Source organism: Ursus americanus, chromosome 36, assembly GCF_024610735.1.
Source record: "Ursus americanus isolate L20-20 chromosome 36, mUrsAme1.1.p, whole genome shotgun sequence".
Classification (NCBI taxonomy): Eukaryota; Metazoa; Chordata; class Mammalia; order Carnivora; family Ursidae; genus Ursus; species Ursus americanus.
Genome location: NC_142162.1, coordinates 16,373,018 through 16,396,461, shown reverse-complemented (window position 1 = coordinate 16,396,461; position 23,444 = coordinate 16,373,018). Strand labels below are relative to the sequence as shown.

General features: G+C 32.9%; 1 protein-coding gene across 4 annotated transcripts in view; it reads left to right on the top strand.

Annotated features, from left to right (window-relative positions):
* VPS13C (vacuolar protein sorting 13 homolog C) overlaps nucleotides 1–23,444 on the top strand; it is a 218,369-nt gene that overhangs the window by 61,067 nt on the left and 133,858 nt on the right. For all 4 annotated transcript variants that reach the window (XR_006782128.2, XM_087859292.1, XM_045810443.2 and 1 more), the window contains exons 3-10: nucleotides 181–223; nucleotides 2,988–3,083; nucleotides 4,576–4,677; nucleotides 15,885–15,994; nucleotides 18,200–18,259; nucleotides 20,683–20,742; nucleotides 21,423–21,503; nucleotides 22,934–22,991. Coding sequence is in view for 3 of the 4 variants with exons in the window: in XM_087859292.1 (XP_087715418.1) it covers nucleotides 181–223; nucleotides 2,988–3,083; nucleotides 4,576–4,677; nucleotides 15,885–15,994; nucleotides 18,200–18,259; nucleotides 20,683–20,742; nucleotides 21,423–21,503; nucleotides 22,934–22,991 (610 nt within the window). In the remaining variant the exon portion in view is untranslated. The remainder of the gene's footprint in view (nucleotides 1–180; nucleotides 224–2,987; nucleotides 3,084–4,575; nucleotides 4,678–15,884; nucleotides 15,995–18,199; nucleotides 18,260–20,682; nucleotides 20,743–21,422; nucleotides 21,504–22,933; nucleotides 22,992–23,444) is intronic.

Here is a 23,444-nt window from a genome sequence, read left to right as displayed (position 1 = left end):
GCAAATTTAAGTCAATAGAAACTTTTTTTCCCCAACAATGTTCTGAGTTACTCAAATACAGAAAATTTGTTTCATGTTTTTCCTTTGAGATGATTGTGTATTTAGATGATGATACATAGATGATTTGGGGGGAGCTTAATAATTTAAAATTTCTTTTAAATTTTTTTCTTCCTTTTGAAGAGTGAGTTGGATGTTCCTTTTAAAGTCAAAGCTGGCCAAATTGGTAAGTACTATTCACTTGAGTTATTCTTAATCCTTTTAGTTTTTTTATTTTTCTGGTGTTATTTAATCTAAAACATTTTTTAGCTTGAACAAAAATATGAGAGGTTTTTGGCTTATGTTGGCTAGAGCTCTTGGAGCTCTGGGCCTAATATATGTTGTATGTAATACATAAATACTTCAAAATTTCTGACGAAAGGGTAGAAAATTACCCTCTAAAATGAAAGGACATTTGAAGTGCAATGATACCTTTTAGGCTTTGGTTCTACTACACAAAATATATCTTGATTTTCAAAATTGATATGTAAGTTCTGTATGCCTTTTCTTTATATGTGAGAGTGGTATAATTTGCAAAACTCTAGTAAAATTTAGGTGTAGCTTATTTTCCTCATGTTTTGTTCAATCATTTCGCTTGATATATTATGCAGCAACGTGGTATAGAGGATGTCTTGGTAAGTAGAAAGTCTTTGCAAAGGCTAAACTCTTACACTAAGATCATCCATAGCTAAGCCTTCATCTTTGTTGAAGAAATTTTTTAATAGAACGTTAACCCATGAAGTCCTCTCAACTATTCCATACTACCTGATTTTTACTTTTTTAAAAATGTAATTTACAGCCCTAGACAACTTGCTCTTACTTTAGAATTTTCACTTATGCCCACCATCAGTCCTTCTACTTCATCACCCTGCTATTTCACCATGTGGCTTTCCTTCTTCATTTATTTTGTATTCAGGGAAGGCTTTGTCTTTCACTATTCTAGCATCTCTTCGCGATTACTTGAATACTTCTGTTTGAGTCTACTTTATATCACCTGTACGTGTTCCTTTTAAAATAACATTTTTATGTTTCTGTCTCTTGAAACAGAAGACATTCCCTTAGATTGAAAGCATCCGTGGGCATGCATTATTCTTTTTCATTTGTCTGTCATACAGAGCCTTGTGCTGTGTGAAGTGGTGATATTTAGCTGTGGTGGTATCTTGAAGTATTGTGGTTCTGCATGCTTAATTGAAATCCTAGAGTAAAGTTAAAACCATTCATTCTTTCTTTTGCCTTTGAGGTATTTATGCACACACTGTTATGTGTGAGACTACATAGGTAGCTGTGGGAGAGGCAAGATGAATATATGTTTGTCTCCAAAGAAGTTAGGTCCAATTTTAGGACATATTGAAATTGTATTTTTAGAGTATTGGTTGAGTTGTATTTGACTAAAGAACTTTTACATTATTATATTATAGAACTAGGTTTATATTTTAGAAGAGGTTTGCTAATGTTTCACATTTTGTTCTTTTTTCTTTTAAAATACTGTAAGAATTTAATGACTCCCATCAGGGTTACTCATTGACTCTTTACATATAAGGATGCAAAGCATATTTTCTTATTATTTATCCCTTTTTTGTTTTATGGAGCATTTATATTAGTTATTCAATTTCTATTAGGTTAAAATATTACACCTAACCTGTAAAGTCAGTGTGGCTAAGTAAGCTCAAGAATGTTTTGGTTTTCTAAGGGCTAGACATATTTGTTCGTGTTCCTTGGTTATCCTTTTACTTAAAGATTTAAAAATTTCCTGTTCTATAAATGGGAGGCAGTGAAATAACTAACTTAATTACAGTGGAATTCAGGATAATGAAGGATGGGAAGATAATGAGTTAGGGTAAGTGGAGAGAAGAAAAGGTATAGGGAACAGACAATCCGTTTTTTGCTGTGCTCTAGTTAAAGGGGCATTTCTGACTTTTTCAGTCTCATGCTCACGATAAGGCAATCAAATCAACTTTTTTTTTTTTTAAAGATTTTATTATTTTAGAGAGAGTGAGAGAGTACATGCACGTGAGCAGGGGGAGGGGCAGAGGGAGGTGGGGGAGAGGATCTTGAGCAGACTCCATTCCTAGCAGGGACCGCATCCGGAGCTTTATCTGAGGACCCGGAGATCATGACCTGAGCAGAAATCAAGAGTCAGACACTCAACCAACTGAGCCACTCGGCACCCCTCAGATCAACTTTTTAGGAGTTTCTAAGTTAGCTAGATATGTAACAGTATCTGTTATACATATAGGTGGTTCTCGCTATAAAGTCATCAGACTTAGAAATAGCCCAAAAGTATACTGGCATTACCTCTAGACTCCCCTGACATGGGAGCTATTTAGGAAACTCAACAGATTTATAAACAGAAGAAAAATAAAATTTAAATGGAGAAATGATTTGAGATTTTAACCGTGGGAAGAGATTCCCAGGTAAAACTGGCTTACCTACATAAGCCATGCAGGTGAATCAAAATATGCTCCCTTATGTTGCACTGTTTTATTTTCTCTTCTGCTTATTCTCCTGTTAAACAGTTCTTTGAACTTTGGGCATTTTTATTTAAAGGTGCCAGTAATTCTGGTGGTATAAGTAGTTGAGTCACTCTGGCATCCACACTGATGACTTAAGTAGACTTACGTGATTTATTTAACTTCTCTGGGAATGAGTTTCCTGTTTTCAAAATTGAAATAATAGCTGTCTCATTCTTCTCCTATGTTGGGAATATCAAATGAAATGATATCAGAAAGTTTGAAAAGTATAAAGCAGTATGAATAGTTACTTCTAATAGTAACTAATATGGAAGAGATCTTTGCAAACTTCAGTGTTGGAATCTTTTCATTTTTCTGAGTGATATACATATTATATGTGTGAAGGGTTTTGTTATACCTTTTCTCTAATTGGAAAGGGGAAATGTGTATCTTCTGGAGCCGCCCAAATAAGAATTTAAGGTTGAAATTATGTTTCTTTAGATAAATTAACTTTGAAGATTCCTTGGAAGAACCTTTATGGAGAAGCAGTTATTGCGACCCTAGAGGGACTGTACCTGCTTGTTGTCCCTGGAGCAAGTATGTTGTTTTGGGTTATAACCATTCAGCAACAGCATAGTGAAATTAAATTGTTGCCTTGGTTAGATATTTTAATATGTTTAATAGAAGATACTTTAAATAAACTAAGCATATACACATATCACATATAGACATATATTTTACATATATACACATATATATTGCCACAATTGTACATAAAATATTTTTATGTTGTTGTTGGAAAGAATAATTCCAACCATTTGTTAAATTTATTCTCCTCTCTGTGAATATTTATTTTGTAACTAAGTCTTCATTTTAAGTTGAGATGCATTAAATAATTTCCTTTTGGAGAATGAAATGAAATAAGTTTTTAAAAAATACTGATGCGTTAATCTGCAGATTTAAAGAATGGAAATTTTTTTCCCTCTATTTTGTTGCCTCTGGTTTTGAATAAATGTTCGTTCAAAAATGTGTGTGAAATAGGTAATTTTTTTTCATTGTAAATGAAAGTATTTTAATTTTTAATGAATGTTGTATGTAAAACAGTAGTGCTTATTTATTTATTTATTTATTTTAATTTTTAAATAATTTTTTATTATGGTATGTTAGTCACCATACAGTATATCCTTAGAGTAGTGCTTATTTAGGTAATATATTTTGTTATAACTCTTTTTTCAGTTAGAATAACAATATAATATTAAGAAAAGTTTGGATATTTTAGGGAGAAATTACTTGTTTTCCCAACAATAAAGCGAACACAATTTTTATTTTTATATTTTGCTTTCCAATCTTTACTATGTATGTATTTGATTTGATATAGCATTTATCACATTATATATACAACATGGATCTGTTTTTTTTACTTAATGTGTATATTTTTGATATGTGATAGTGGTAATTTTGAAAGGCTGTATGATATTTCATTGTGAGCTGGGCTCATACATTGAACATTATAAACACCTCATTCTTATAGATATCTTTTTTGTTCTTTTTTGTTATTTCCTCAGGATACATTATCAGAAATGAGATTTCTAGATGAAAAGGAAATATATATTTTCTGATTGTTGATATATATTCTTGAATTACTTTCTGAAAGTCTTTTTATTAGTCTGTATTGATACCAGCTAGTACTGGGTGTTACATGTATTTTATAGTTACTCAAAATTTTACCCCTCAGACAAAATAACTGGAAATTATCTGTTATATTTTCCGCCATCCTTCTGTTTCTCCCTTTTACCTTTCTACTCACTCTTTCCCCCTCTTAACCTTTTTCCTTTCTTCCTCTATCCCTTTAATTTCTCTCTTTCCCTCGGTTCTGTTTTGATAAAAGCTTTGTTAATAAATAGGAATCATTTATTTATGTTTAAACTTTTTGTAAAACTAATTTAAAGAATTCAGCTCTTTTAGTTACAAAGAAAATGGCTTACAGGACTTACAGTATAAATAAACACTCAATCATAATGTGATTGAACTTTTCCTCTTTATTTAATAATTGCCTTTCCTAGTGTGTGAGCTAACTATATATTTTTAGGTATTAAATATGATGCTGAAAAAGAAGAAAAATCCTTGCAAGATATTAAACAGAAAGAGCTATCCCGAATTGAAGAAGCCCTTCAAAAAGCAGCAGAGAAAGGTACAATATGCTTATGTTTTACACATGATCTTAGCCAAAAGGCTGAGAAGTGGTACAATATGTTCATGTTTTAGATAAACTTACATACACCTATATTTTAGATATGTTTAATGCACTGTAGAGAGGATGCTTTCATAAGCCTCCATAAGTCATGGTTCCAAAGAAAGAATATTCTTTTAAAATTATATCTCAAAATATTGACTATAAATATTTTCATGCCTTACATTTAGGAATCATTGCCATGTGATTGTATTATCTCACTGCCAGTTTAATTTTCCCACTTTCCTCAACTAGTCATTTTTACAGTGTTACTTTTTGGAGACTTTTCCGTGAGTTCTTGCAGACCTGTTTGTTTTTGCCAAATGTTAATAGGTTCTTAATCTACATTTTTAGATGTATCTATGGAAGATAATGAGGTTCAGCATATCAGTATAGTGAGATAATGTTTAGAGGAAATGGTGCTGTAATTCTGTTCCTAGCTGTATCTCTTTATATTGTATAGGATACTTTTTAAAACCTGGTTCTTCAGATTTCAACATTTTAACATCTTGCCTTAAGTTTTACTTTTTTATTTTTATCTAAATAAATCTGATGACTATTTGGATTTGTCTTATGGAGCAAGAATAAGGATAAGATGAAAAAGCAGTCTATAGAGTGATAAGTTGAAGGATTTTTCCAAATTTCCAGTTTTTCTCTTTCAAGTCAGATTACACCCCAGTTGCTGATTGTATTCAGCATTATATTCAGATATACTAAGAAATTATATTCAGATATACTAAGATTTTGTTTCCTAGCTTAAGCTGCTGACATTTAATTGAATCAGTAAATCTCTCTTAAAAATAGCTTGCTCATTAAGATTCTTTATCAATGATTCTAATTCTTTTTGCCCCAAGTGCTTTTTCTTATACAAAAAAATTTCTTACACAAAAAAATTACTTAAAAACTTAAAATACAGAGGAGGCTGTCTTAATGGAAGAAAATTTTAAAAGCTTAAAAATGTTTTTTTCTTTCTCTTTTCATACTTGAGCATATTTTGTCTTCCGAAGTTTAAGAATTCTGTGTTTTTATGAAAACAGTGTTCTTCTTTCTATTACTTTTTAGTGCTAAATAAAGCAAGATGAAAATGGTTTTGTTTTATGACAATTCAGTGTGATTATTTACTTTTTTTCACTTTTTGGTAATTAGTATATATGGAAATAGTACCATAAAATGAGGAGAAAGACTTGGAGAGCACTAGAATTTCATTTCTTTCTTGATATAGGTCAGATTAAGAATATTTTTTAACACACTGTATTTAATGGTACATATCCTTGAGTAGGCATATTGACATATATTTAGATAAATTGATACAGGTAATAAAATGTATCATAATATATATATAACAGCATAATTATACACTCATATAATTTATTATGTATATACAAAATTAAGTTATATTTTTCCTTTTCAGAAACAAACCCCAAATTCCTCTTTCTTTTTTATTTTTGGATGGAAATAACTGTGATTGTTTAAAAAATATTTTCACGTTTCCAGTGAACTGTAAGAAAAAGCATGTATAGTCTCTCCTGTTTTAGTAGTTGACAGCTTAATTGGCAAATGATAATGTGCTATACATTTTATATTGAGTATGTATGAAATTTTGACTCCTGGATCTTTAATGCTTAGGAAATTTATATGTTTAGGCCTGGCAGAGAGGCTATTAAGGATGACTTGATATATTTATAGGGGCTGAACATCTGTGGCACTAAGTTTGTGTGAATAGGACTATTAGACTTATATAATATATAATAATTACACTGTAGCTTCTTGGATGATAAAATTTAGGTTTTGCTGATATAGAACTAAAATTCAGAAAGTGATACTGAGTTTTAACATTATTATTTTAGATTCTTTAGAAAAATGTTTTGAGTATAAAAGAGATGAATTCTGGTTGCCTGCCTGGCTCAATTGGTAGAACATGTGATTCTTGGTCTTGGGGTTGTGGGTGCAAGCCCCATGTTGGGTATAGAAATTACTAAAAAATAAAGTCTTAAAAAAATAAAAGAGATAAATTGTGATATATGGGATAATTGGGATATATATTGATATTGCTTTTTTAATTGCACTGAATTTAATTATCTTGACTGCATATGATTTTTTCCCTAAATTTTCTATGAATGTGGGTCACATTTTCATGTATTATTATTCATATGAATGATAAAAGACACCCTGGTCTTTGGATGCTTTGCATTTCTCCATTATTAATAATTATTACTTAATGCCATACTTTATTTTTGAGGCTTATTATTTTTTCACTTATTTCTTGGTTTTAAAAGCATAAAAGTGGGGCGTCTGGGTGGCGCAGTCGTTAAGCGGCTGCCTTAGGCTCAGGGCGTTATCCCGGCATTATGGGATCGAGCCCCACATCAGGCTCCTCTGCTGTGAGTCTGCTGCTTCCTCTCCCACTCCCCTGCTTGTGTTCCCTCTCTCGCTGGCTATCTCTATCTCTGTTAAATAAATAAATAAAATCTTTAAGGAAAAAAAAAGCATAAAAGTACCATGGCACGTGTATAGAGACTCAGAGAGGTAAGGAGAGAAAGTGATTCAACTCTTAGCAGCAGATGATAAAATTGAAAACAAAATCATCATGCTAATCTGCTTTAAGAAAGTATTTTTACTTTGTTTCTTTTGTTAAAGTACAGTACTGCCCACAATCATGTGGGAAAAAAATCAAATTGATATGTAAGTGAGTTCATTTCTAAACAGTTTGCTCAACTGTAAAAATAAACTTCTTGGTATTTTTCTCCTTTTATTTTATTGTAGTAAGTTTATTTTCCTGGAAGGCTATTATAAAATAAAGGGAAAAATGAAATTCCTAGTGAGGCCAAAGATTCCCAAATCCTATATATTCTATATTTAAAATGTTAATTTTATCTAAGTGATGTATACACACACCTTAAAATTAAATAGTTTTGCCAAAAAGACTTCTGTTGAAAAATGTCAGTCTCCTGTTGCGCTCTTCTTTACCCTTTAAACCCATTCCTTAAAGGGAACCACGGTTTTAGAAAAACTAATGTTCTGTCATTATCTAATCTATTAATGTAAGGTATTATCTAGGATTTCCTCTTACGGTAGTCAAGGAGTTTACTTCTCTTACCATCTCCTTTCACTCTAAATTCCCCTCCTTCTCATAATATGGTTATGTCATAATTTTTGGCCAATTAGTAGTCAAAATTTACATTACTATGATGGTGTAATTGTTCACTGTGTAGGTTAAATGTTGTACTATGGTTATATTCCTTTCTTATGCAACGTTTTGTTTTTCTTGAATTTGTAAATGCTTCTTTTTCATTTGCTTTGTTTTCTGTGTAAATTTATGTTTAATTCTTTTCATTTGCTACGTGAAATTTGTTACATGACTATCAGTGTTATTTTCCAGTTGCCCCTACTCACCTATTGGTCCCCTCCCTGGACCCTTTTTTCTCTTGGAGATCTCCCTTTGAAATGGTTGCTTTTTCAGCCCTGCTGCGCATTTGTCATCTCGGGATTGTCTTCATCCCTATTCTGTGTTTAATTCACTGTTTTCTGGGTCCTTTGCCTATTGTTCTTTGTTAGTTACTTTGCTGTATCCCATAGCTTTTAAGAAAAATACATTAGATATAATTGTAAAAATGCTTTCAAGTCTGAAAGTCTTTACTTGAGCACTTGTTTTATTTGGCTGGGGAATAGAATGCTAGGTTTAAAATTAGAATTTTGAAGGCAATATCATTTAGTTACCAGGTACTTTTTAGAATTCTGATACCAATCTGCTCAACATGTTGTTGGAAACATAAAAATCAGAAAATCCGTGAATCCTGCTGTCAAAAACCTTACATTTTAGTTGAGAAAATAAGAAATGTGCGTAATCAATCCTAAACAGGAGAAAGTATTGAGTCTCTTCAAAGAGGTACAGATAAGAGTGGTAACGGAGTTCAGAATGAACATACCACGTTAAGCCAAAGAGATCAGGGCAGACACTGTGAAGATAAATATTTTAGCTATGTCTAAAAATGAGTTTGCAGAAAAGGAGAAGAGGGTCTTCTAGGTAGAGGGGACAGTAAAGAGAGGGAAGTATAGAACATGTAGGGGGAATAGCTAAGAATTTGGGGGTTTGAGGGAATGTAGTTAGTTAGATATAAGTTGGGAAGCTGAGTTTAGGTCAAGTTTCAGAGATTTGCATGCCATGATGGTGATAATGGTGATGGTTATGACAATGATAGCAGCTAACATTTATTGAGTATTTACTATTTGCCAGTCATTCTTCAAATGCTTCATATGTATTGACTTATTTAATAGTCATCATTCTGTGATACAAGTCTATTATTGTTTCCATTTTACAGCTGAGAAAGCTGCAAGTTAGTCCTAAGTCACACATGTAGTAAATGATAGATCTATAATTTGAACCTGCTCTGGTTCTATCTAGATCCTATATTTTTAGTTCTGTGTTATCATGGACTTCCATCTGTAACCATTGGGAGAGTCAGTAATAAGTTTTCCTTTTCCTTTCTTTAAAAACCAGGGCGTGATGCCATCAAAGCTGTGTTTTAGCAAGGTTAAACTTGCCTTCATGTGTCTGTATGTGAGGAGGGAAATGGAGGACGGTGCTATGTAGCCAACACTAACAAGAATGGATAGAAAGGATTCAGACAGTATATCTAAAGGGAACAGATCAGACTAAACCTAACTCCGAAGTTAGTGTAAATATCACAGCAATATTTCATTCTGCAAATGGCTAAAACAGTGGGCAAAAAGGGAACCAAAATAGCAGACTTTGCTCTGTTTGAAAATTTCAAATAATTCAATGAGACATTAGCCATAATTGATATTTGTCTGCCTTGCTTAATTTGAAATTATTAATTGTTATAATTTTTATCACTAGGAAATTTTGTTATAATATTATGATGATAAAGTTTGTAAAGGAAATGGGTTCACTGTGAATATTTCCTTAGAAATAGATTGTTTTGGTGTTGCCACATTTTACTTGTCTGTTACATGATTTCTAATTCTTTGAATTAAGTTTAGACATGTTTTACATGTGAAATTAAATGCTTTGCATTCTGGTTATTGCTGCCATGCGGATGCAGGCGCACATTCAGGGGAGTTCATATATGGCTTGGAAAGCTTTGTTTACAAGGACATCAAGCCTGGTGGGTATGCATGGTTCATTATATTTAGCTATATAAAAATTATATTCACATCCACTTTTGAGCTTTTAATGGAGCCCATTTGATGATATGCCATTTTTTAAAAGAAAATATGGAAATGTAATTCATGTTTTTCTCCTTTACCATCATTTCCATTTCCCAACCTTTTGTAGCCATTTGTTCATTCACTAAATATTTAGTGTCTTCTTACGGCAAGCACTGTGCTGGATGCTGAATGTTCATGGGGTGAAGCAAAGATGATCTCCTGTCCTTGTGAAGCTTACAGTTCGATCTGTAGATAACTTTCAAATCCAGACTACCTTCCTGACTTTGGTTCTGTAGGGTAGTAGTTTCTCAATTAGTCAATTCCTCTCTATAGCAGTGGTTTTCAGACTTGTAAAAAGCAATAAAATGGGACCTTTTTTAGTGAGTGAGACTTTATTTAGAGCCTTGATAAGAAGTGTTCCTCTGGGGTTCTTCATATTCTTCCTGATTTGCTTTATCTCTGTAGGAGCTCCAGAGGCACTATGGTCTTATACAGCATATTGAAATTTGAGGCTTCACAAAAGGCAGATTTGAAGGCTGACTGCTTTAGGATTTACAATAGGATTTTTTGTATGGAAGGGAGTTTAATACATACAAGTACATTAAAATAATTCTGATATTATAAAAATACTTTGATGTATTTGATTATATTTTCGATAACTTTATTGGAGTTTATTATATTAACTTAGTCACACTTAAAATTTGTTTTGATTAAATGGCAAGTGGGGTCTGTACTAGAAACGTAAACAATAAGCATTATGTTAGAATTACTTTTGCAGCTAGAAGCTTCTTTAATATTTAGGTTCATTTGACAAATGGAAGAAGAATTGCATGGCAAATTTCACAGCATTGAGTGAAATTACCCTGAAAGGCGTTTCTCTTTTAATAAAATCTATCCCTTTAGCAAGTGTAACTGACTATGTTAATTTGTCTTACAATTACTTTAATATAAAAGATAGTCTGGAAATACTCATGGCTCACTGTTTAATTTTGTTATAATTAGACCAACTTTCTGCAGTCTGCCAGGGCAGTGTTTTCTGATCCTCCTAGGAGTAATCTGCCTTCAAGGTACAAATGAATTCTAGTGCCCATACAAGTCATAACAAAAATCACTGGGTAACATTGGTGGTAAAAACAATCCCTCTCCCCCAAAAAACCAAAACAGACAGTGGTCACTATAAAGCAAAACCTAATTGATTCAGAGTTTACTTTTTTTAAAACACTGCATTAACCTGGATAAAAAACTGGGCCCAGAATATCGGTGACTCTGAAGTGAGAATAGTTAATTTTGTTGATGATATCTGATTCATTTGGCTAGGACTTAATGTAGACTCATGATCATTTCATCTTTTTACTTTATGATGTATATTCCTACCTTATTTGATGTCATTTAAAAAAATTATTCCAGAGCATATTTCTCAGAACATCAAAACTATTTTCATAATAATACTAGAATGTGATTTTTCACTGTGCCACCACTGGTTCTGGTGGTGTGAAAGCAATGTTGGGTAAAATTGTGGTTGTCTTAGCATGAATCAGGGTAGTGGCACCAAACTTTACTAGCAGCCATTGTATTGTTCAATACCATGTACTCACAGTAAAAAATAAGATGAAACAAAAGAAAAAGAGCAAGTGTAACTGACTATGTTAATTTGTCTTACAATTACTTTAATATAAAAGATAGTCTGGAAATACTCATGGCTCACTGTTTAATTTTGTTATAATTAGACCAACTTTCTGCAGTCTGCCAGGGCAGTGTTTTCTGATCCTCCTAGGAGTAATCTGCCTTCAAGGTACAAATGAATTCTAGTGCCCATACAAGTCATAACAAAAATCACTGGGTAACATTGGTGGTAAAAACAATCCCTCTCCCCCAAAAAACCAAAACAGACAGTGGTCACTATAAAGCAAAACCTAATTGATTCAGAGTTTACTTTTTTTAAAACACTGCATTAACCTGGATAAAAAACTGGGCCCAGAATATCGGTGACTCTGAAGTGAGAATAGTTAATTTTGTTGATGATATCTGATTCATTTGGCTAGGACTTAATGTAGACTCATGATCATTTCATCTTTTTACTTTATGATGTATATTCCTACCTTATTTGATGTCATTTAAAAAAATTATTCCAGAGCATATTTCTCAGAACATCAAAACTATTTTCATAATAATACTAGAATGTGATTTTTCACTGTGCCACCACTGGTTCTGGTGGTGTGAAAGCAATGTTGGGTAAAATTGTGGTTGTCTTAGCATGAATCAGGGTAGTGGCACCAAACTTTACTAGCAGCCATTGTATTGTTCAATACCATGTACTCACAGTAAAAAATAAGATGAAACAAAAGAAAAAGAGCACTAGTTTTACTTATGAATGTTTTTGATGGAATAGGAAAAATTTAATTTTAATAAACTTAAGCTCTTGAGTATGTGTCTTTTAATATTTTATGTGACAAAGTAGGAAAATAGGCAGTAAGCAGATAAGTAGGATAATTGTCACAAGGAAGAATACCTGTGCATTGTTTGAATTGTCAGCTGACCTAGTTGCTTTTTCCCTGGAAAACCATTTTACACGGAAGAGTGATTGACAGACTATTTTTCAGATTTGGGTGTTTGGGTGTTTAACAAAACAACTTCAAGAAAAAAACTGATGATGTTTGCTGCCAATAATAAGATTTTTTAGTTTTTGAGCAAAAATTAGAATTTTGGAAACTTGTATTTGCCACCTGGAGCTTGGCAGCTTGCCAGTACTTAAAAGACTTTTCTGGTGAGATTGGTGGTGATACTAACAAATGTGATTTTTGATTTTAAATAATGAAATCACTCAACATTGAGAAAATCTGCATAATTCAATGAAGCAATATTTCCATATTACCAATGCATGATAAAAAAGGAGGTATGTGTCAAAGGTCCATTTAAAGTGTAAGTAGACCAGTTGATTTTAATTCAGATGAAAAATTTATTGATTGAGTTTCAGATTCCAAAATGCACCTAACCTTTAAGAAATTACTACTTGTTGAGTTTGGGTGTAGTATCCATAATTACATGAAAAGACCATGAGGATATTCCTCCCTTTTTTATTACATATCTGTAGTTAGGTCAGATTTTCTTCATGTGCTTCAATCTAAACAACATTTCAGCAGACCAAAGGCAGAAGGAGATAGGTGAATCTAGCTGTCTTCTGCCATGCCAGACATTAAAGAGATTTGTAAGAATGTAAAACAGTGCTTCTCTTTTTACTACAACTTTTTGTTTGGAAAATGTAGTTATTTTCATAAATATGTGTTATCAGTGCTATCACATGTTTTTTTTATGTAATGTTTTTTAAAATATGAATTAATAAATATTTTTAAAATTTCTGTTTTGATTTCCAATATGGTAAATATCAATAATTGTAACCCACACTAATAAAAAAACTTTTAAGGGTTCTCAAGTAAGTGTATTAAAGGTGTCACGATTCCCAGATATTTGAGGACTAATTTAAAGAGTGATACAGAATCACAAATTTATGTGGACTCTGGGAAACAAACTGAGGGCTTCAGAGGGGAGGGAGGTGGGGGATTGGGATAGGCCAGTGATGGGTATTAAGGAGGGTACATATTGCATGGAGCACTGGGTGTTATATGCAAGTAATGAATCATGGAACACTGCATCAAGAACTGGGGATGTACTGTATGGTGACTAATATAACAAAATAAATATTATTAAAAAATAAAAGAAAAAAAAGAATCACGAATTTAGTATCCATCACATTAAATAGAAACTTTAAAGAACTGTGTAGCAGTCAGATTAGATTTTGCAACTATTTGGAAAGTTTTAAACATGATACATGTAACGTTGAGATCAAAGATGGAACATGGAGCTAAAACAGTTGTGAAGCCAGAAAGATGAGAAGAGTGAGTTATGGTAAGATCTAAACCCAGGCAGCTAAACCTGTTTCTGAAAGCTGTTCTAGCCAAGTGGGATGGTTTTCAGGGCCACTCTGGCTTTCTTGTTTCTTTTCAAGTCATATTTCTTTGAAAACTCAGTTTTTCTCTAAATGTTTAATTTATGAATGAAAAAGACTCAGGGACCATCATTATGGCAAGAAATACTGGTAATAGCAAAGTCCAGATTCTCTGTGTGTTTATTAAATATCTTCCTCTTGAAACTCAAGGTTTATTCTTGAAATCCAGGATTTGGTTCTTTATAGTTTTTATAGTGGCAGGACAATTTGCTTTAAAATATCAAGGAAGAACAATTTTAAAATTTCAATCCAAATTTCATGTATAGTCTGTCAAATACTATATAAAAAATAAGAACTGAACTTATATATTTTATTATAATGTTCAATGTGGATTTTTTGATTCATTTGAACAGATGTGTATCATGTGCTTTGTGCCCAGATACTGGATAATTCCTGCCCTAATGTGGAGTCCTGCCTGGTGACAAGACAGTTGTACAAACATTTTGATTTCAGTATAATCACTGGTTAGTGGAAGTCTATATAAAGTGTAGAGGTAGGTGGCCCTGGAGCTGCTTGAAATAGTTGAAGAAGGCTTCAGACAGGCCTTAGTGGACCTGCGATTTGGGAGCCTCCTAGGAGTTTGCCTGGTGAAGAACTTCAGGGAGGGTAACTGAAGTTCAGAGAATGATCTATATATATATATAGAGAGAGCAGCATTAGCCATTAGGATGTTAGGCTTGTTTTGGAAATTAAGAATAGTGTTTCTGAAGTGTCCGATTCAAGGATGAGTAGAGGAGATAGAACAGCACAGGGAGTTAGGGGTTAGGTCATGAAAGGAACTTTGTGTCATGCATACACCTTTTCATTTTATCTGCCAGGCTGCAGAGAGCCTTTAGAAGAATTTTGAGCAGGGGATTAACAGGCCGTGAATGGTATTTTAGAAGGTATCAGTCTGGTGCACTGTGAAAAGATGTTTAGTAGGAGGTAGAGTGGAGACTAGAGGCAGGGGAAACCTACAGAGACCATCTTGTGTGCAGACTAGAGATGATGTCTAGTAGGAAGTCAAATGTAGAGGTTTGTAACTTGGATAAGATGGGTATTGGTTAATGCCATGAAAGTGAGGCAGTGCCAAATAAAAGAGGATGAGCTTTTAAAGGAATTAATTATTAAGCCAATTTCAAAGTACAGTTCAGTGTACTTTTTTTTTTTTTTTTGCCCTTTTGGTGTTTTTTGTATCCTTAACTCATTAAAGTATTTTTGCTTATGAGATGTATCATCCAGGGAAGTCATCTGTCAGCAGCCTGCCCATTCATTTCATTTGTGTTCCTGTGTCCCTCCCATATATCTACGAAAGCCTTTCCCTGAAAGTTTTATATTCTGTTATTACATTTCCAATATTTTGATAACATTGAAATTAAAATTAAACTTTGTATTGTAAAAAGTCATAAATATTATGAAGGGCTTTATAGATGGATATTTTGCCCAGTTTTTGTGTAATTGTATTTGCCAAGTTATTTGCTAGATTAAAGGTTATTCTAGACTAAAGAAGGTGTGTGAACTTCTGTTTGTATTGAAATAGCAGGTTAGTTTAGAATAAAGTAAAGTGAATTGTACCAAAATTTGCTGTCAGGAAGAATTCTCTTGTTTTCTTTTCTGTCCTCTAGTCTGCTAACTTGAATTTTATCCTTTTCTCACTAAAATGCTTCCACTGAGAAGGACGTAAACGTAAAAAGCACAAAAAACATTTTAAGAAACCTTTTAAAGGTCTTGATCGCTCGAAAGGTAGGTAAAAGTAGTTTTTATGCCATGTGTTATTTATACACATCACCACTTGATTTCTGTCTTCAAAGGTAAAATGAATGTTAGATACAGTGTAACTTCAAAAATAAGTTTTAAGTTACAAGTGCATATTAAAATCTAAAATCTAAGATCAAACAAGGACACCAGAATAGGCTGTCCTTTCTATTGAGTAGTGCCTTAGCTGTCCTTTGGTCATTTGAGTACGAAGTATGTGAGAATTTCAACTCTTGACCTTGTATTTTTCTATTTTTTATAGATAAACCAAAAGAAGCCAAAAAGGATACATTTTTAGAAAAGTTAGCAACCCAAGTTATTAAAAATGTACAAGTAAAAATCACAGACATTCACATTAAATATGAAGATGATGTAAGTAATTTCAATTCATTTAGTTTGTTAGTAATTAAATGCATATTTTATTATAATAGTTATTGATTTGTGGGTTACCTGTACTGGATTTTAAATACAAGATTTTTTTTTTTCCTGGTGAATACACTACTGTATCTTCTTTCGTGTGTCACACTTTTTTTTTTGTTGGGCATTTGTGTGTATAAATACAAAACCACCATATGCTTCTTTCTAAAGGTAAAATGACAGATTCTCCGATTGTCTTCTATTATTTATTTTGAATTTTAATGCCTTAAGACTTATTCTCTTATAACTTTAAGGAACTATATTGACAAAAAAATTAGTTGCAAGTGGTGATGGAATCAGTCAATTATAATGGTAGTTAGAGAGAGGGGCCTAAACCCCAGGTCAGCAGACTGCTAGTCCCGTTCTCTTTACATTCCTTCAAATTGGATTGAACATGCACAGTTACTCACATACATGTGCAAAAGCATGTTTAGAAACCACACTTCACTTACAACCAGAGTTTAACATTAGTTGATTAAAAACTATTTGCTGATTAATTTTAAGCTAGATATACATTGCTCTGTTTTAAAGTTTGAAAAATATGTAAAATAACCTTGAATTTTTTCATTTACCTAAGATGATGGAAATATTATTCTATCTCTTTCAAAATTTGGATTTAATTAAAGCAGTACTGACATATATAGAATTTATTTTCTTTTCCCGATAAGTTCCTTATAGAACTTAAATTTCAGTAAGACACATTTGTAGTTTTTCAAGATATACTGTCTCCATCTTATATTGACTTTACCTTTTGGTTTTATGTAGTCATTAAACTGAACTTTGTCAACAAATAAATGTCAAAAAACCTAACTCATCAATGCCCTTGTTTAAACAAACTTAGCAAAACAAATCAACTCAACATATCAAGGAAGTGAAAGAATTATTCTTAAAACTAATGGCATATTGATGAATGAGAACCTCAATTTGAACTTTTAAACTAAGCTTTTTTTTTACTGAGCAAGTATAATTAGAAAGGTACATCATTTCTCTTTCTTTAATAAAAAAAATACAGAGATGCACAGGAGTGGGCTAAGTACATCAATTATGTTCAAGTTGGTATCACTGACAAAATACGCTAAAATAATCTAAAAGGAAAAGAATTAAAAATGCAGAGAGATCTTTCTTGTATCATTCCTTTTTCAATGTGATTACCTTAATTATTGTACGTAGGATAGTGAAAAATGGAGTTTAGGAAGTGGGGGAGGAAAAGTAATAATTTATCAGAAAAATGCTCATTGGGTGATAGCAATAGTTTGTGGGTAGTGGCTTAGCAAGTGAGGTTGTGTGTTGGGAAAGTTCCTTCTGAAATATGCGCAAGTGATTTTGAGCTAGTTGTTCGTAGGTATAAAAAGAGGAGTGTGGGAATAAAGGAGGTTATTAAAAACTGAGCTCATAATGCTATTTGTGCTTTTCAGTTATTCTAGAGCATGCATTTTTCCTGCATTTGAGAAGGGTCTATGTGACTATACTTTGGATGACTTAGAACATTATGTTTTTTTTCCTCTCTCTTGAGTTTCCCTGGTTTCTCTCATGGCCCAAAAAAACTCTATATGATTTGGACATCCTTATGATGTCTAAAACAATGACATTGTTCTCATTGTGGTACATTGTAAGCATGGTGTATCAATATAACTTAAGAATTGAAAAATTGAAAATTGAAATTCATAGGTTAAGAGACTATGGAAATTGAATGTTAAGAATCTTGGGAGTTTCCTAACAAAGCATTTTTGAAAAGTTAAGGGCATTAAAGACTTAAAGAGTTCACATTTCTAAGTGTGAAAATCATAAATGTTTGAAAAGTAATTTAGTGACAGTGTTATTATCTGTGACATCTTGTTTTATTTATATTTGAAGAACATCTTTAATGATAGACATAAAACTGTCTGTTTTTCACTGCTTAAACAAGAATCTAGTTAGAAAAGAGTTCACTTCATCAGAAAAGAGTTCCACTGGGAAAGTGTCATATCAGTGTCCTGCCTATAAAATATGGATAATCCTAGCCATGTTATTCCCTTTTTCTCCTATTTTTCTCCACAAATCCATTTGGGCTATGTGACTTACCTGTAGACTGATTGCCCTGTGTTGCCCATTGTACAGAGTGGAACATGAATTCACTCTCCCCATCAGTGTGTTTTAACGTTACCTTTTCTTTTTTGCTAGGTCACTGATCCACAGCAGCCTCTTTCATTTGGTGTCACACTGGGAGAACTTAGTCTGTTGGTAATGTTGGTCTTATTTACAATTTTTGTGAAACCTGTAAAATATTCCTAAGTCACAGGGTGAATTGCCTAAAATCAACTATCAATACAAATAGCTATTTAATTTTTTGTATGATTTTTTACAGTTTTTCTAGAGGTTCAGAATTTATAGTGATGCTGTTATTACATTCTCTATTTTTGTCTTTGAACTTAAGAAATATCGAAATACCAGTACCAAACATTTTTAAAGAATTAAAAGCTGTATCTTAAACATGTGGGAAAATAGGGAAAGGTAAATTTTTATAGATCATGTTCTCATTCTTGGTATAGGCAGATAGAATTTCCAAATGGCTTATCAGTGTGTATTTGTGTGTGTGTGTGTGTTATTGTGAGTATTATATTGAGATATATATAAGGTCATTTATTATGGTTATGTATTTTATAATGCAGTTTTGTTTTTCTCCTAAAGATCTTTAAGGATAGGTAGTGTGTACATTCAGGTTGGACATTTTTCCCTCTGTTTTCTGTGGACAACTAAGTGGTAGGAAAATGTTTTAAAGTTAAGGACAGTGAACAGTAAATCATAGTAGGTACATGTCTGTCTTATGATAGTTATATGGAGAGGACCTTAGTAGGGAAGGAACAGGAAGAGAAATAAAAGAGGATTGGAATTCCATAAAAAGAAAAAGGACATGGTACATATAGGCCTTCAGAATGATATTTCCCTACAGATAAGTAGAGATATCCATCAAATTGAAGACCAAAGCAGAAACATTGGGGGAAAAAAAATCCTGGAGAAACAAAGTTAAGGGAGCTAAGGAAGTTAATGTTTATTATACTGTTTATCCTCTGCTTCTTTCCAAAATGAATTTTAAGTGGCTTTTGATAAAAAAAGAAATATACAATAATAAAGACTAGAGATAATTGGTATCTCTAGTTACCAATTGGTAGTCTACCAATATTAGTTATAAATTTGGGCTATGTGACTACCAATATTAGTCATAAAAGAGCACAATATTTTATGTTGAGCTTCTAGCCAACAAAATAAAAAATTACAGAATAATCATGTATCTCTCATTGACTGATAGAGGCATAGTAGTGCATAAGAATGATGTGTAGTTTCCTTAGAGTGTATTGTTGTTTGATTCTCTGTATCTTTTCTCAGACTCTTCATGCTGTTTTCTTTGCCTGTATTACTTTCTTCCCTTTGTCTCCTTGGTGATTCTGTTCAGGTTTTAATTTTTGTTAGATATTACCTTGTCTTTCTCATTCCTTTTTCACTTCCCTCTTAGAATTTATCATTCTTTCTTTTACGCTCCCCTTTATATTTTATTATAGCACCTGTAACATATTGTACTGGTTACCATGGTGATCTTCCGTCTAACCTTCATTCACTCACTGATAAAACAGTACCTTTATTTAGAATTTCTGCAATGATTAAATGAGATAGTTTGTGTAAAGCATCTGGCACACGTGTGGCTCAGTTATTCCTGCTTCACCTGCTACGTTGGCTATAATAACAACAGTAACCCCAAACTTACCTCTTTCTGTATCCATGTCATTCCTTTTTTCCGTCTTTCCAATTACAACCTAACTCTTACATCTAGGGTGATCTGGAGCCCATCCTCCCCATATCCTTGGGAGCCTTTTTTCCTCCTTTTTCTCTGCCTTTTTTCTTCCCTTCTTTCTTTCTTTCCGTCAATTTCCTTCTCTTTCCTAAATCTTCAGCTCCCCTCCCTCCCGCTTTTCCCTCCTCTCACTCCTTCCTGTAAGCTAAATTTAAACACATTCCAGTCTGTCTTTTACAACAAAATTAAAAAGACCCTCCTGAGCCTTCTTCCACTCCACCTAGGCCCCATCTAAACTGCTTCCTTCTCTTCCTCTTCTTTCTAACTAAACTTTTTGAGAGAATTCTCTACCTTTACAATCTTTGTTTCCCCACCTTTCCTGACTCCTTACCCACTGTACTCTGACTCTGCTACTCCTTTGAAATTTTTCTTAATAAGTCCATTAGTAACACCCTGGCTGCTCAGTTGTTGATCATGCTGACTTTCTAGAAATATGGTCATGCTGTGATTTCCATATTCTCGTGGTTTTCTTTGCAATAATTATTTATTTGATTTTTTAAAAGAATATGGACCTTCACTATTTTATAGGCTCTTTTTTTTTTTTTTTTTAATTCATACCCAGTTCCTTCCACACAGACAAAGGTAGCTCAGCAGTTATTTTCTGGATGAATGAACTCAGTTAAATTAGAACCTCTTCAATTCTATTTTCACTGTTCCTTTGATTTTGTCATAGAGATATGTAAGGAAACAGCTCACAGTAGCCATGGTTAGCTAGATGTCTTTTCTTTTATCTAGGTTATTTTGTAACAGTTTATAAATACTAGAATACCGTCTTATGATATATATACTTTGTTTCACAGTTATTTTTTTCTTTTAGACTGCAAATGAACACTGGACTCCATGCATATTAAATGAAGCAGAAAAAATTATATACAAGGTATTAGACTGGATTAAGAATTTCTTGTTATTTTTCTAGGTACAAACACTTAAGGTAGTTTTCTGAAAGCTCGGTGGAGCCCAGTGTGCCATTGGAGTATGAGTTAAAAGTGTAAGGTCTAGTTTTGGCTCTGCTGCTTACTGTGTGACCTTCTGTAATCACTTACCTTTTCCGAGGCTTAGGGTCTTCACCTAGCAAAAGAAATCAGATAAAATTAATATTTCCTAAATTGTATTTTTGGAGCATTAGAAAATTGAGATATTGGATTTGTAGAAAAAAATATTCTGTGGTCAAGATTACTGACTAAAGTTCTAAGCTGTACATAGTTACCCCTCCTTCTAAACAGTCATTCATATCCACTGGCGGAATCATGTCTTTCTTATTCAGCAAAACATATAGAAGTCTGTTAAATAGTAAATTCTCAATTAAGATTTGATAATTGAACGAATGAATCTCCTTGGAAATAGTGTGCTGGAAGCACAATTTACCAAATACTAAGATTAATAATAAAGTCTATGAATAGCATGCGTGTTTTTTCCCCATTTTTGCCTAATTTTTTTCCTTTAAAAGTTCAGAATGGCAATTGGATAGTTCTAGGGTGAACATGAGAATAATCTTTTAATAATGATTCATAGTTTTCGTATGTTAGTTGCCTGACCTCTTTCACTTTTCTTTTATAGCTTATACGACTTGATAGTCTTAGTGCCTACTGGAATGTAAACTGCAACATGTCTTACCAGGGATCGAAGGAACAGATCTTGGTAATTTGAGTTTATACCTGGAAGAACTAATTCCCTAAATTTTTTAACTTAAGGGGTCTTTAATGAGGATAGGGTATAGTCTTTTGTTTAAGTTGTATTTAACCAAATCAGAATTGTGAAACACAGTTTTTAGAATCCACTTTTTTATTAAAAACACATTTTTTTAAAAGAATTTTTATTAATTCTGGGGCGCCTGGGTGGCTTAGTCATTAAGCGTCTGCCTTCGGCTCAGGGCATGATCCCGGTGTTCTGGGATCAAGCCCCGCATCAGGCTCCTCTGCTGGGAGCCTGCTTCTTCTTCTCCCACTCCCCCTGCTTGTGTTCCCTCTCTCGCTGGCTGTCTCTCTCTCTCTGTCAAATAAATAAAATCTTCAAAAAAAAAAAGGATTTTTATTAATTCATTTAAGAGAGAGAGAGGGTAAGAGCACAAGTAGGAAGGAGGGTCAGAGGTAGAAGGATGAGCCGAAGGCAGACACTTAACTGACTCGGCCACCCAGGTGCCCCAGAATCCACTCTTTTTAAAAAAGCACTTATATTTTTGAACATCTTTGTGAAATCATTCACTATACAGTGAGATAATAACCTATAGTATTAAATTAATGTATTTATGGTTTTTTGCACTCTCATTTTGATGGCATTACATTGTGTTTCATATAAGAATGATTACTTAGAGTATTGTAAAGAAAGATGACACTTTTCAGATCTAAAGAATATATCCTTAGAAATTTTAAATCGAAGTATAGTTGACCTTAGCAAATGTTTTAAGCATTTGTGATAATGATTTCCTCAACAGCGAAAGATTAATTCAAAACTTCAGTGTGCTAAGTTAGTCCTCGTCTTTTTTATTTACTTAGAGGAAAAGGGAGAAGAGTTGACTTTTCTGAACTTGAATTAATTCCAAGATTCTATCTCTTAGTTCAGAAAGATATTGTAACAAATAATTTGTCTAGAAAGTGTGCAAGATCCCAATTCATGGATGTTTAGTTGTCTTTTATTTTTAAAGATTTACTTATTTATTTGAGAGAGAGAACAGAGCACACGCAAATGAGTGGGGGGAGAGGCAGAGGGAGAGAGAATCCTGAAAGCAGACTCCCTGTTGAGCTCAGAGCCTGACCCCAAGATCATGACCTGAGCCAAAATCAAGAGTTGGCCACTTAACCAACTGAGCCACCCAGGTGCCCCAGCTTTTGTTTTTGTTTTAAGTCAGAGGGGAACACAATGCTATAACATTTAGATATTTTAGAATTTTAAAAAATGATCCACTTACATATTTTATTCTGAAGAAATACATCCAGAAGTAATGCTCACTGTATTTTTCTTATGGACTACTAATTATGAAGAAGAGAATAAAGATATTGATTTAAGAACCATTTGTGTAATGGAATATGTGTGCATTTTTTTTTCATTCTCATCTTTAAATTTTTGTTTAGGATCAGCTGAAAAGTGGAATTCTTACAAGTAGCAATATACCTGCAAACCATCAATATAGTAAGTAGTAGTAAAAGTTTATTTCATGTTATAGGAAGCATAGGATTAAATACTCTGTTTTAATACACTTTTTCTGGTAAAGTTACTTTGACAAAGAGAAAGAATTTTATATTTTAGTTTTATAATACACCGTATTTGGATTATAACAAATTTTTAGGCATAGATTATGACACATACACCACTGGACAGTAACAGAGAAGAGGGCAGTAGGACTGTAGTTTACTCCCAACAGCTAAACACCCTTGACCTCCGTGTTTTCCTTCTTGTTTTCACTTTTGTTTTCAGAATTAGGTTTTCTTCTCTTTGTTTAATAACTAAATCTCTGAGATTTTGGTATTCAGGTCAGCCTTGCCATGTCACTATTACAGTGTTATGACAGACCAGCCACTTTAGAGATTTTTCCAAGTGGCTTTTCTAATTCTTGGCATGCTCACCTTTACTTATTTTTAAATG